Here is a 13,184-nt window from a genome sequence, read left to right on the forward strand (position 1 = left end):
AATGCCTTTCCAAGATTGATGTCTAAAATACTCCTCTGTGATATAGAGAAGGGGGAGATTGAGTCAATAATTAAATTACTGAAGGCTAAGGACTCTCGTGGATACGATGGAGTGCCTAGCAGAATATTAAAGTACCGAGCAGCACATGTTAGCCCTATACTTAGCCATATTCGTAATTTTTCCTTTAGCAATAGTCTGTTTCCTGAACAATTAAAGTACTCAGTAGTAAAGCCGCTACATAAAAAGGGAGAAAGGGGTAATGCAGACAATTTTAGACCTATTTCTATGCCATCAGATTTGCTGAAGTTATTGAAATGGCTGTGATGTAAGGATAATTGATCATTTTATATCACATAATTTGCTATCAAATGTACAGTTCGGCTTTAGAAGTGGTTTAACAACTGAAAATTCTACATTCTCTTTTCCCTGTGAGGTACTGGATGGATCAAGCGAAAGGTTTCGAATGGCAGGTATATTTTTTGATTTAACTTAGGTGTTTCACTGTATTGATCACAAAATATTGCTCCAGAAGATGGCCCATTATGGAATACGGGGAGTAGCTCAAAATTGGTTCACCTCTTACTTCAATAAGACAGAAAAAGGTCATTATTCACAGTGTTGAGAATGGCTGTAATGTGATGTGGGGTCAGAGTGGGGTACAGTCAAATGGGAGGTGCCCCAGGGATCAGTCTTGGGGCCACTCCTGTTCCTTATTTATATAAATGATATGACATTACTGGTAACCCTAAAATATTTCTGCTTGCTGATGACACTAGCTTGGTAGCAAAGGATGTTATGTGCAACACTGGCTCGTTTTCAAATAGTGCTGTTCATGACATAAGTTCATGGCTTGTAGGAAATAAACTAACGCTAAAACACAATAAGACTCACGTTTTACTGTTTTTAGCACAAAATTCTGCAAAACCCAACATTTTAATTTCACAGAATTGGCATATTATTAGTGAAACTGAACAGTTCAAATTTCTAGGGGTTCAGAGACTTAATGCTGCCATTTTTACTATTCGAATGGTATCTGAAGTATGTGATCGTTTGACACAAAAATCAGTCTACTTTGCTTATTTTCATTCGCTTATGTCGTATGGTATTATATTCTGGGGTAACTCTTTCCATTCTGAAAGGATATTTTGGCTCAGAAACGGGCGGTTCGGACAATAACTAGTGAAAGTTCGCAAACCTCATCGATCCCTGTTCACTAGTCTGGGTATTTTGACATTGGCTTCTCACACCCACTCACTCTTTACGGTCGTTCCTTGTTAACAATATCAGCTTATTCCCAAATGCAATGAACTTTTACTCAGTTAATACTCAGCAGGAATCCAACCTGCATCTGGATCAGGCTTACTTAACCCTTGAGCAGGAAGGTATGCAATATACTGCTGTATCCATTTCCAATAAGCTAGCAGAAGAATTCAAAAATCTTAGTAGCAATCCACACGCTATCAAATCAGTACTGAAGAGTTTCCTCACAGATCACTCCTTCTATTCCGTTGAGGATTGTTATGTTATATTGTTGATTGATTTTACTTAAACGTATGGCTTGACTTTCTTGACTTTCTTTGGGTTCATAAATATTTTATTTTTATCTGTTATTACTTTTACGTTGTAATTATGTGCTGGTATGTTCCACGACCTCTGAGATTTGCTCCTCAGTTTGGTCCTACGGAACTTGATGCGTAAATAACATACAATAATAAACGTTTGGACGTCATTAAAAAGGAGGATATCTTTGTTTCACCTTGTGATGTGCTGCAGCATACCGTAGTGGATTCTGTCGTGACCAAGAGATGTGTCACGAGCTGCAGACAATGCAGAATCCAGCTCCCATGTGGAAAATGGAAAGTTGTGATCTTCATCAGAGGTGGACCAGGAGTCCAAACTACACCTCTCTCCAACCACTCTACGGCACTGGAAACCTAGATCCTGACTGGCTATTACAGTAACTGTGGCAAAATATGCCGCCATAGTCTGGGCAATGTCTTGCAGACTGGTTTGGAGAGTACCTTTCCCGATTTCAGCAGCCATGGGGCACTTGACTCTTCTCCCAGAAATTCTCCTGATGGTCTCCCACACAGCAGAATTTTCAGTGAAACAATTAATGGCATTCAGGAACTGTTGCCGTGACCTCTTCTTGCTCTCTCTTCAGTAACGCTTCGCCCTCGCCACCTGAAAGGCTGCAAGAGTCTCTGGAGTTGGCCGATACTTGAACCTACCCTGAGCCACGTGCCTACTCCTAATTGCAGAGTGGCATTCGCCACTCCACCAAGGGACAGGTTGCATTGTCTGTTATCTCGTGGACTGTGGAATGGATGCTGCACAAAGTTCAAACGAGGCCAACTGGCTATAAACCATCCACTTGGCTCAACCGAGCACCCATCGTGGTGGTTTCCTTTCGGGTTCCACCCCATCTGGCAGGTGAATCCAGATCAGGAAGTGATCACTTCCATGCAAGTCATTGACCACTTCTTACTGAGCAGTGTGAGCAAGAGCTGGAGAGCAAAGTGAGAGATCAATGGCAGAGAATGATCCATTGCTGTGTAGGAGTGAGTGCGCTGTCCTGCATTTAGCAAGTATGCACATGATGACAAGAAAAGCCTCTCAATTTCTCTACCCATGAGGCAGGTAGTTGCAGAGCCCCAAAGAACATTGTGTGCATTAAAATCATCACAGAGGATGAAGTTGCAGGGGAGCTGTATAATAAGGTCGGTTAGGGCCTCTTTACCAAGTGCATCATGTGGGGGCAAGTAAAGGGAACAAATCATCAATGGATGATGCACGTGCACTGACATGGGAACTACTTCTAAAGTTGTTCTAAGGGAGAGAGGCAAGGAGTGATGGTTGGTACTGACAAAAATACCTATCCCTCCTCTAGCTATCTCTCCACTCAGGTTGTCCTTTTTGTGGAGTACATAGGCTCGTAGCTCAGAGATGAGCGATTGATGGAGATGAGTCTCTTGGAGACACAGACACAGTGCTCTACCCTGAGATAGTAGACGAAGTTCCTCCACATGTGTCCTGAACCCCTACAAGTTCCACTGTAGGATGGGAGCCATTTCGTCAATGTGGTTTTGATTTACCCCTATGTTTGCACCACAGAGGTGAAACACTTTTAGAGCGAGGGGAGTAGAGAGGCTGCCTGGATCCAAGGCATCTAACTCCACACTGTCCTCCTCATCAGTCAGACATGAAAGAATGACAGCTGATGGTGCTCGGGATAGCTTTTGACCCGAACGTCATGAACCTTTCCCTGTACCCTGTCCCTTCGAGGATGAGGGGGAAGGGAGGTGGTGAGAGGCACTCTGCTTGTTGTGTGCCTTCTTGACATTCACTACAGCACTGTTGCTGGTCTTTTCTGTGGCGTGTGCTTGGGTTGCTTTATCCTTAGTCATTTTGTCTTGGCATGTACACATGCTGGTGGTGTATCATTGTACACTGGACAACATCTGCGTCGAGGCGTCGACCTTAGGAGCAGGTTTCTGCGCAGTGGATGCATAAAAAGTGGTAAAGACAGGAGGTTTCGTCGTCTTATATTCCTTTTTGGCTTCAGCATAGGGGATCCGCTTGGTGACATTTAGTGCCTAAATTTTTCGTTCCTCTGCAAAAACAGGGCAGTCTTGGCTCCAGACTGGGTAGCTCCCAGAGGAGTTAACACAGACTGCTCAAGATGGACAGTCAATCCCAGCTTCATGGGCTGCCTTTCCACTTTTTCCACAGATCGCTTCATCCCCGCAACTCAGCATTGTGTAACCAAGGTGCTGGCATTTGTAACACCGCATAGGATTAGGTACGTAAGGCCTAACCCTAAGTTGGAGGAAACTTGCCATGATGTGATCAGGAGAATTAAAGGTCACAATGATGGTGGCAGTCTTCTCAATTTCTCCACTGTTCCTATGCATCCTTTGATCTACGTCCACTATCCCTTTTAATGCTCATTCCTGTTTAAGTTCGGCTATGTCGATATCCATAATGTCTGAGCAGCTAGGGAAACAAGAGTCCACTCTGACAGAGCCCCCTTTGCCTCAGTAAGCCTTACCTGAGGAGCGGCAGGTTCTGTGTAGGTTGCCTGCCAATGACTGTTCGACCTCAACAGCCATGCATCTCATCAGCGGTCAAGCTGCGGTACCCATTCCCTGTGACACCATTCCACTGCTGCGCTGTACAGTGGTCGTTGAAGCATGCCCAGAGCTTACAGTAACAGGAGACTGGCAGTGCTTACCAGTCCCCAGCTCGGGAACCTCAGGGTTGTCAAGCCCATACTCACCAAACGAATGAAGAGCACAGCAGGAAATGTGAGAGGTCAAAGTGCTTGCAAGGATGCAATTTTGTTTCTTGGAGGCAGAAAACAAGGGGACGCTGATCTTCCAAGAGCAGCCACAATTCCTCCTTATGGGATTTTTTCTTTTCTTTCTTTTGCTTGTGCAGTTTTTCCTGCGGATATGCAGGGTTGGCATGGTTAATCGGATGTGGCAATGTTAGTTGAAGGGGAGGCCGGATGCCCTTCCTGTCGCCACCCCGTACCCCCCGGGAAGGAATTAGTGTACCCTAACTGCTACTAGTGTAATCCATGGAATAGTGCGAAAGTGTTCAGATGTCTGCGAGCCGTTTAACTGAAATGTAACGTGGGGACCAGCCCGGTATTTACCTAGGGGGATGTGGAAAACCGCCTAAAAACCACATCCAGGCTGGCCGGCACACCGGCCCTCGTCGTTAATCCGCCGGGCAGATTCGATCCGGGGCCAGCGCGCCTACCCGAATCCAGGAAGCAGCGCGTTAGCATGCTCGGCTAACCTGGCGGGTAATTCCTCCTTATGGAATGTAATGCCTCAAACATTCCATTAGAGGAGAGTAATACTCTGGAAAGGGGAAGAGGGAACAAATGAAGGCACTTGGCAGCTGCTGAGTGTCAGCCTTCAAGGACTCGCTGCTATAGGGTGCAAAGGTTTGAGGATCCTGTTCCACGACATTGACAGAGGGGTCAGTATTCTCTCTGGATCAGCCTGGAAATTTATGGGCAGGAAACAGTAGATGGTGTGCACCGACAAAATAGAGGTCGGCCAGGTGAGGGTATCACGTGGTGACACTGTTTAATAGGATCTGTGAGTTAGGGAAGGAGAGGGCCATTTGTCTTTGATTTCTTAAAGCCTTTGTGGTTGCAGATGAAGACTCAGATATTTGTTGGCTGGAGAGACATAACAAGTCTTTGTGGGAGTGTTCCTTTTGTCCTTTCTGGCCTCCCAGTTCTGAAGCAGTTGATGCCAGGAGGAAATGGACAGAGAAAGCAGAAAGGAGGAAATGGACAGGGAGAGAGGACAGAAGGAAGTTGAGAGAGAGGGGAGAAGACGATAGACATAGAGAGAGAGCGAATGAGGAGATGGAGAGATAAGGGGAAACAAAGATGGAAAGAAAAAGGTGGGATGAGATGATCCACAGTGAGAGGGGGAGGAGGGGAAAGGCAGGAAGTGACAGAGAGAGGGGAAAGGCAGGAGGTGATGGGAAGAGCGGTGAGGAGGACATGGACAGAGCAACAGGGAGAAGAGATTAGGACATACATCCAGTTTCCGTGTGTGTTAGAAATGTGTATGCATTCTCTTTTCTTTCTTTTCCATTTAACCAGATTGAGCCCCAATAACACGTGGCTAGTGTCAGTTAATTTGGAAATAAAACCAATCAAAACATTAAAAAAAATTAACTCTGACCTGCCATTCCGTAGTTAATGTACGTATTAATGAACACTTACGGTCTTTAAGAAAAGATCAAAGCCTGAAGATAAATGGCAAAGAAAATAAGGAAGCTTACATGTTTCTTATATTAAGATACATTAGATTAAGATCAGGTTTTAGTTCCTTGGGAGTTAATCACAGACAGATTTTAATTGAACATTTATGTTTAAGACAAAGAGATATGAGTAAGAAAGACACTAAATATTTACGAAAAGAAAATGAGGAAAGTAATTTCATGATATTTCAGCAATATATCTATACTGAAATTGACTGTTCTCAGGTGAACAATATCTCTGACTCATGACTGAAATCTATCTTTCTTATTTTAATTTGTAAGTAACAAAAGATAGATCTACTGATCATATTTTCGAAACAAGAGACAGAAGTTAATACTCATTTGTGATTTGGTTCAGTATTTCATCATGGAAAAAGGGATAAGAAGTATATAATTACTATTTATGAATTTTTAGGTTGACAAGAGCAGAGAGACTAGTTGCTCAGAAGCGAATCTACCTTCAGAAGATATTTGGCTCAGTGTGTGTGTGTGTGGGGGGGGGGGGGGGGGTGAGTAAAGGGAGGAATGGGGTAAAAATTTTATTGGTAGGCCGAAGGTGGTTCAGATGCATTTACATTAGTTAACCAGATATTTGAGCAGGATAGAGTATACTGGACAGCTGCACCACACCAATGTTGGACTGAATACTATTACCACCACCACCACCACCACCACAACCGCTGCACCCTACTACTCTAGTAATACTACATCATTATGTACAGCACATGTTTAACTATGAGTACCTATGTGAACGGATAGATTGTTACATGCATAAAGATGACAAACAGGCACAACAAAAAGACTTATACAGTGAGCTCTCAGCCAAAGTCTTTGATGTGTGCACATCAACCTAGAGGTCATCGATCCCCCCTGGCGTACAGTTTGCCTATATAGCACGCACCGAAGACAAGGCATGGAAAGAGAGAGTGAACACAGAGCCACTAGGAGGCATGAGTCGTGCCTGCACTGTGTTTGGAAGCATGCTGGGCAGCAGTAAAAGCTGGCAACGTGTAGAACTGAGACAGACTCAAGAGTACCGTCAACCAATGAACGTCAGAATCACCAACATAAAAAGCTGTGCAATTATTGCAGCGGAGCTGCTGAATTACACAGCTGCTCTCTAATGCCACGATAAGCCTATGTCAGGGCTGGAATAGAAAGTTCTGGGTGGTGGATTGGGCAGATCTTGCCTCTGAGTCTTCCACAGGAACATGATCCCAAATCCACAGCAGTCATGGGTACCCATGAGGCAACCTCCTATGTCAACCTGTTTATGTGCCACCCACAGGAAACCTTCCTACACTCCCAAAAGCCCAAACCCATAGTCTGGTACAGGTCCACTGATATATTAACGATCTGGACTCAGGGCCACAAGACTCCTCTTTTTCTTGCAATGTCAACACCTTTTTTCCTATCTGCTTCACCTGATCCTCCTCAACCCAGCATGGAACTTACCACCTCCTCTCTGAGGGTGCCACCCACACTTCTGTCCTCATTAAACCCACTAACCACCAATAGTGCCTCCATTTCAGAAGTTACCCTCCTTTCCACATAAAAAAATTCCTCCAATATTGCCTAGCCGCCGCAGGACAGCTTATCTGCAGTGACGGAAGATCCTATACATAGTATTCTGAAGGTCTCATAGAGCTCTTCACAAACAGGCGCTGTTCTCCAGATGTAGTCCACAAACCGATTTCCTGTGCCATGTTCCACATATTCCAAATATTCCCACCACTGCCAAGAATAAGCTACAAAGGAGTGCCTCTTTGGTCACCCAATACCACCCCGGACTGGAACAATTGAACCATATCCTTTGTCAGGGCTTTGGTTATCTATCATCATGCTCTGAAAAAGGACATCCTATCCAAGATCCTTCCCACCCCTCCTAAAGTGGTGTTCCATTGCCCAGACAACATCCACAACATCCTAGTCCATCCCTATGCCACTCCCCGTCCTAACCCCTTCTCACAACGATCATGTTCCTGTCGAAGACCAGGTGCAGGACCTGCCTAATCCACCCATCCAGTACTTCCTATTCCACTTCTGTCACAGGCTTACCCATCCCATCAGGGGCTGAGCCACCAATGAAAACAGTCATGTAATGTCACGTCAGCTCTGCTGCAACAACTGCACAGATTTTAATATTAGTCTGAGTACCAACCAGATGTCCACCAGGATGAATGGCAACAGCCAAATCGGCCAAGAGCAAAATAGACCACAAGCTGCACAACATGCAGCTTAACATAACCCACTTGATTTCAACGGCTACTTTACAACCTGAACCATCCGGATCCTCCCTTTAACCACCAGACTCCCTGAATTGTGCAGATGGGAGATATCCCTACAAACCGTTCTCATCTCCTGATAGTACCCCATCTCAAACTTATGGCAACCTACTGTCCCCACACCTCCCATCCAACAGTTTCTGCCCCCTTGTCCTGACACCTCCTCCCAGTTCACATCACCTTTCACTGAAAAGGCTCCGGTCTTTTTGCTTTCTCTGCTCCTCTCCTTTTCCCCTCTCTGGTTCCTCTCTTCCTCCCTCCCCCACAGCCTCCTGACGCTGCACCAGGCAGACTTGTCCCACTGCCACCTAGTCCCTGCACATTCTGCCTGGCAGCACTGACTCCTCTCCCCTACCACAAGTACCCTGCCATCCAGATTGCTGCTTTCGTTCATGTGCGTAAGGTGTGTGCCGGCGTGTGTGTGTGTGTGTGTGTGTGTGTGTGTGTGTGTGTGTGTGTGTGTGTGTGTGTGTGTGTGTGTGTGTGTGTGTGTGTGTGCGCGCGCGCACGCATGTTTTCTTTTCTGAAGGTGGTTTTGTAGAAAGCTCAATGAGTAACAGTCTTTTCCTTGTGCCTATCTGTAACTCAATGATTTGTCGTTACAGGGATTAGCAACCTATCTTTTTCATAATATAGTTCATATTCCAATGTGAACTTTCCACTGTTTGAGCTCTAAATGGCTTATAAATGAAAAATTTTGGTCATACCACTTCTTTTGTATTGGTACTGACAGCAACAACAGTGTCGTTTTACCTGCAGGGGACAAACAAGATGTAATGGGATAAAATGTCTTATTTTATACGTGGGCAGTAAGCAATCCACTTCACACGTATGATGTGGTAGTTCAGAGAATAAAGTAGTAGTAGCTTTCTAGCATTAAATACTTTTGTCTTGAGAGAAGATTAAATGACCTTGTCCCATTTTCTAGATAAGGACTTCTGAGAGCTACTATAACATAATCACAACTCATGCTTTTAAAATCAGTTTTAAGACATTTTGTGAAAGAAACATTGAACACTATACAAAAAAGCCATACAATAATCTCTTACAAATCTGTCCATATTTAAAATGTTATAAAGCAACAATGTCACAGAAAATGATAAGTACAATATAATCACAATACAAACAAAGCTTAAAAATATTAATTACTTACCCACATATGTCATTCACTAGTCCCAAATTAAGCCTATTTAAGGAATCTATGACTTCTGGCATATCAGTGCTACTGTTGCCATTGATAATGTCTTTGTTTTCATTAATTGAAAAAATATTATCACAGCTTGCAAGATTTTTTAATTCTAGCTTCTCCCTATTGCTGCAGTCTTTAGAACAGACAGCGGAACAATCTGATTCATAAACTGCACTGCTACTGCATGATCTATCTGGATCCACATTTTCAACAGCAGAATCATAGTTGCTGTTGTCATCATCACCATCTTTCGCACCATCCAGATGTTGCAAAGGGCCTGGATATTCCAAATCTTCACAAAAATTTGGAATGATGTTAGTTATTTTCTGTGAAAAATGAAATACCTAAATTAAACAAACAACAATTAATATTTAAAACATTTTAAAAAATAATGAGTACTATGGGGAAAATAGAACAGCTCACAAAAGGTATTAAGTCAGCTTTTCCAATACTATCATAAAGTTTTATATAATAACGAAAATCCTCCATAGAATGCTAACAACTATACCACTACAGTACACATGAAGACTGAGCAGCAGACAAACCATTTTTGGTCCAGTCACATTTAGAGCACAGCAATGACCACACTTCCAAGTTAACAAATTAATTGTTCACTTTCACTTTCATACAGGGATAAATTCCTGTATGCCGGAAATGAAGTCTGGTATGGTTTGTGCACTTATACCTCTGAATTGTTGAGCAGAGAATATTACTTTGTAGAGAACATTTGAAGAAACGTTTTCAGTTGAGATTGTCAATTTTTCCCCAGTTGCAATACATACTTACCATTTACTGCTTCAATCTGTTGATATCTCTCTAGCAGCATGCCTTTTTTTCCAGTTTCCAGTAAATTTTAATTTGGTCATAATGCAGTTGTTTCTAACTTCTGAGCACATTGTTTGAGTTCTCTATTTGTTTTATCTGAGATGGGAATCTAACACCACCCTTCAAAAATAAAATGTATCTCCATTCAGAATTTCGTATTCTTCGATCATCTCTTTCAGACATGTTCTGATTTCTTGGAGCTATTTGCTCTAGGGAAATTCTCACAGCTAACATCTTCAAGAATTCTTTTTCATATACCCCTGCCCCCTCGCATTCAAATCAGATAGCCATTTAACTTCATTGTGATACGATTTTTTTTTTTTTTTTTTTTTGTTTGTTACATTTAGCTGTTTTATTTTCCTCCAGATATATTTGTTACTCCAATTCCTGTGTTCATCACTGTGTTTTACTGACCACAGTATTTTTCTTAGGATTTTTCCTCTCTTTCTTTACCCTGTTTTCTACTACTTAGTCTTAGTGAAATCCAGGCATTTGGCTGCGTACAAAGGTTCAGGTTTTACTGCAGTAATATAATACTGTAAATTAAGAGGAGAGAGTTCTTTTATCATTCACATATTTAGTTAACTGATGGGGCATTTACATCATCTTTGCTCTGAGTTTACTAGCCTCCCCGTCACAGCTGTTTTTCTGTGGTAACTCACGAAGATGCTTTAAACCTACTGAGTCAATTTTTCAGTAATCTGTTCTCAAGAAATTTGGAGCTTGTTTTTATATTTGCCATATATTTAATTTTTGCATAATATTTTTGAACGACTCTTTCCTGCCATTACTGTATTTTCAAAATGTTAATTTTTCTTGTTGCCGCTGCTGTGTCTCCAGACAGTATTGCAACACTGAGGGCAAAAACTAAACAGTGACTTAAGTTAGTTTGTTGATCACAGACCAATTGCATCTGGTCATCTTCCCGTTCTCAAATCACCTTTCCAAGAATACAATTGAACAGAATAATGGATTACACCAGCTTTTGTCTAACAACTGTTCACTCATTCAATACTTCTGATACCTATCCAAAAAGTTAACTTTAGATTTTGCGTTTACTAGTGTTTGTTGAATTATGTATGTTGTTTTACCATCCACACCAAACTCTTGCAATACTTGAAACAGAGATGTTCTATTAACAGAGTCACATGCCTTCTTGAGGACTACAAATATACTGACACAGAGCATGCATCTTGGTGCTCTGTCATATATATATATATATATATATATATATATATATATATATATATATATATATATATAAAAACGCTGGCAGGTCGATAGACACACAAACAAACACAAACATACACACAAAATTCAAGCTTTCACAACAAACTGTTGCCTCATCAGGAAAGAGGGAAGGAGAGGGGAAGACGAAAGGAAGTGGGTTTTAAGGGAGAGGGTAAGGAGTCATTCCAATCCCGGGAGCGGAAAGACTTACCTTAGGGGGGAAAAAGGACAGGTATACACTCGCACACACGCACATATCCATCCACACATACAGACACAAGCAGACAGATATATGTCTGCTTGTGTCTGTATGTGTGGATGGATATGTGCGTGTGTGCAAGTGTATACCTGTCCTTTTTTCCCCCTAAGGTAAGTCTTTCCGCTCCCGGGATTGGAATGACTCCTTACCCTCTCCCTTAAAACCCACTTCCTTTCGTCTTCCCCTCTCCTTCCCTCTTTCCTGATGAGGCAACAGTTTGTTGTGAAAGCTTGAATTTTGTGTGTATGTTTGTGTTTGTTTGTGTGTCTATCGACCTGCCAGCGCTTTTGTTCGGTAAGTCACCTCATCTTTTTATATATAACATATAATTTTTCCCACGTGGAATGTTTCCTTCCATTATATATATATATATATATATATATATATATATATATATATATAAACAAAGATGAGGTGACTTACCGAACAAAAGCGCTGGCAGGTCGATAGACACACAAACCTGCCAGCGCTTTTGTTCGGTAAGTCACCTCATCTTTGTTTTTATATATAACTTTTCCCACGTGGAATGTTTCCTTCCATTATATATATGATGTGACTTACCGAACGAAAGTACTGGCAGGTCGATAGATACACAAACATGAGGTGACTTACCGAACGAAAGCGCTGGCAGGTCGATAGACACACAAACAAACACAAACATACACACAAAATTCAAGCTTTCGCAACAAACTGTTGCCTCATCAGGAAAGAGGGAAGGAGAGGGAAAGACGAAAGGATGTGGGTTTTAAGGGAGAGGGTAAGGAGTCATTCCAATCCCGGGAGCGGAAAGACTTACCTTAGGGGGAAAAAAAGGACAGGTATACACTCGCACACACACTCATATCCATCTGCACATACACAGACACAAGCAGACATTTGTAAAGGCAAAGAGTTTGGGCAGAGATGTCAGTCGAGGTGGAAGTGCAGAGGCAAAGATGTTGTTGAATGACAGGTGAGGTATGAGTGGCGGCAACTTGAAATTAGCGGAGATTGAGGCCTGGAGGATAACGGGAAGAGAGGATATATTGAAGAGCAAGTTCCCATCTCCGGAGTTCGGATAGGTTGGTGTTAGTGGGAAGTATCCAGATAACCCGGACGGTGTAACACTGTGCCAAGATGTGCTGGCCGTGCACCAAAGCATGTTTAGCCACATGGTGATCCTCATTACCAACAAACACTGTCTGCCTGTGTCCATTCATGCGAACGGACAGTTTGTTGCTGGTCATTCCCACATAGAATGCATCACAGTGTAGGCAGGTCAGTTGGTAAATCACATGGTTGCTTTCACACGTGGCTCTGCCTTTGATCGTGTACACCTTCCGGGTTACAGGACTGGAGTAGGTGGTGGTGGGAGGGTGCATGGGATAGGTTTTACACCGGGGGCAGTTACAAGGGTAGGAGCCAGAGGGTAGGGAAGGTGGTTTGGGGATTTCATAGGGATGAACTAAGAGGTTACGAAGGTTAGGTGGACGGCGGAAAGACACTCTTGGTGGACTGGGGAGGATTTCATGAAGGATGGATCTCATTTCAGGGCAGGATTTGAGGAAGTCGTATCCCTGCTGGAGAGCCACATTCAGAGTCTGATCCAGTCCCGGAAAGTATC

The 13,184-nt window shown here is 42.9% G+C and overlaps 1 protein-coding gene across 5 annotated transcripts in view; it reads right to left on the reverse strand.

The window, feature by feature from the left end:
- Positions 1 to 13,184, reverse strand: part of LOC126470560 (PAS domain-containing serine/threonine-protein kinase) — a 426,440-nt gene that overhangs the window by 63,583 nt on the left and 349,673 nt on the right. For all 5 annotated transcript variants that reach the window (XM_050098516.1, XM_050098533.1, XM_050098526.1 and 2 more), the window contains exon 11: positions 9,232 to 9,593. In XM_050098516.1, coding sequence (XP_049954473.1) covers positions 9,232 to 9,593 — 362 coding nt within the window. The remainder of the gene's footprint in view (positions 1 to 9,231; positions 9,594 to 13,184) is intronic.

Source organism: Schistocerca serialis, chromosome 1 (genome assembly GCF_023864345.2).
Source record: "Schistocerca serialis cubense isolate TAMUIC-IGC-003099 chromosome 1, iqSchSeri2.2, whole genome shotgun sequence".
In the NCBI taxonomy this organism is placed as follows: Eukaryota; Metazoa; Arthropoda; class Insecta; order Orthoptera; family Acrididae; genus Schistocerca; species Schistocerca serialis.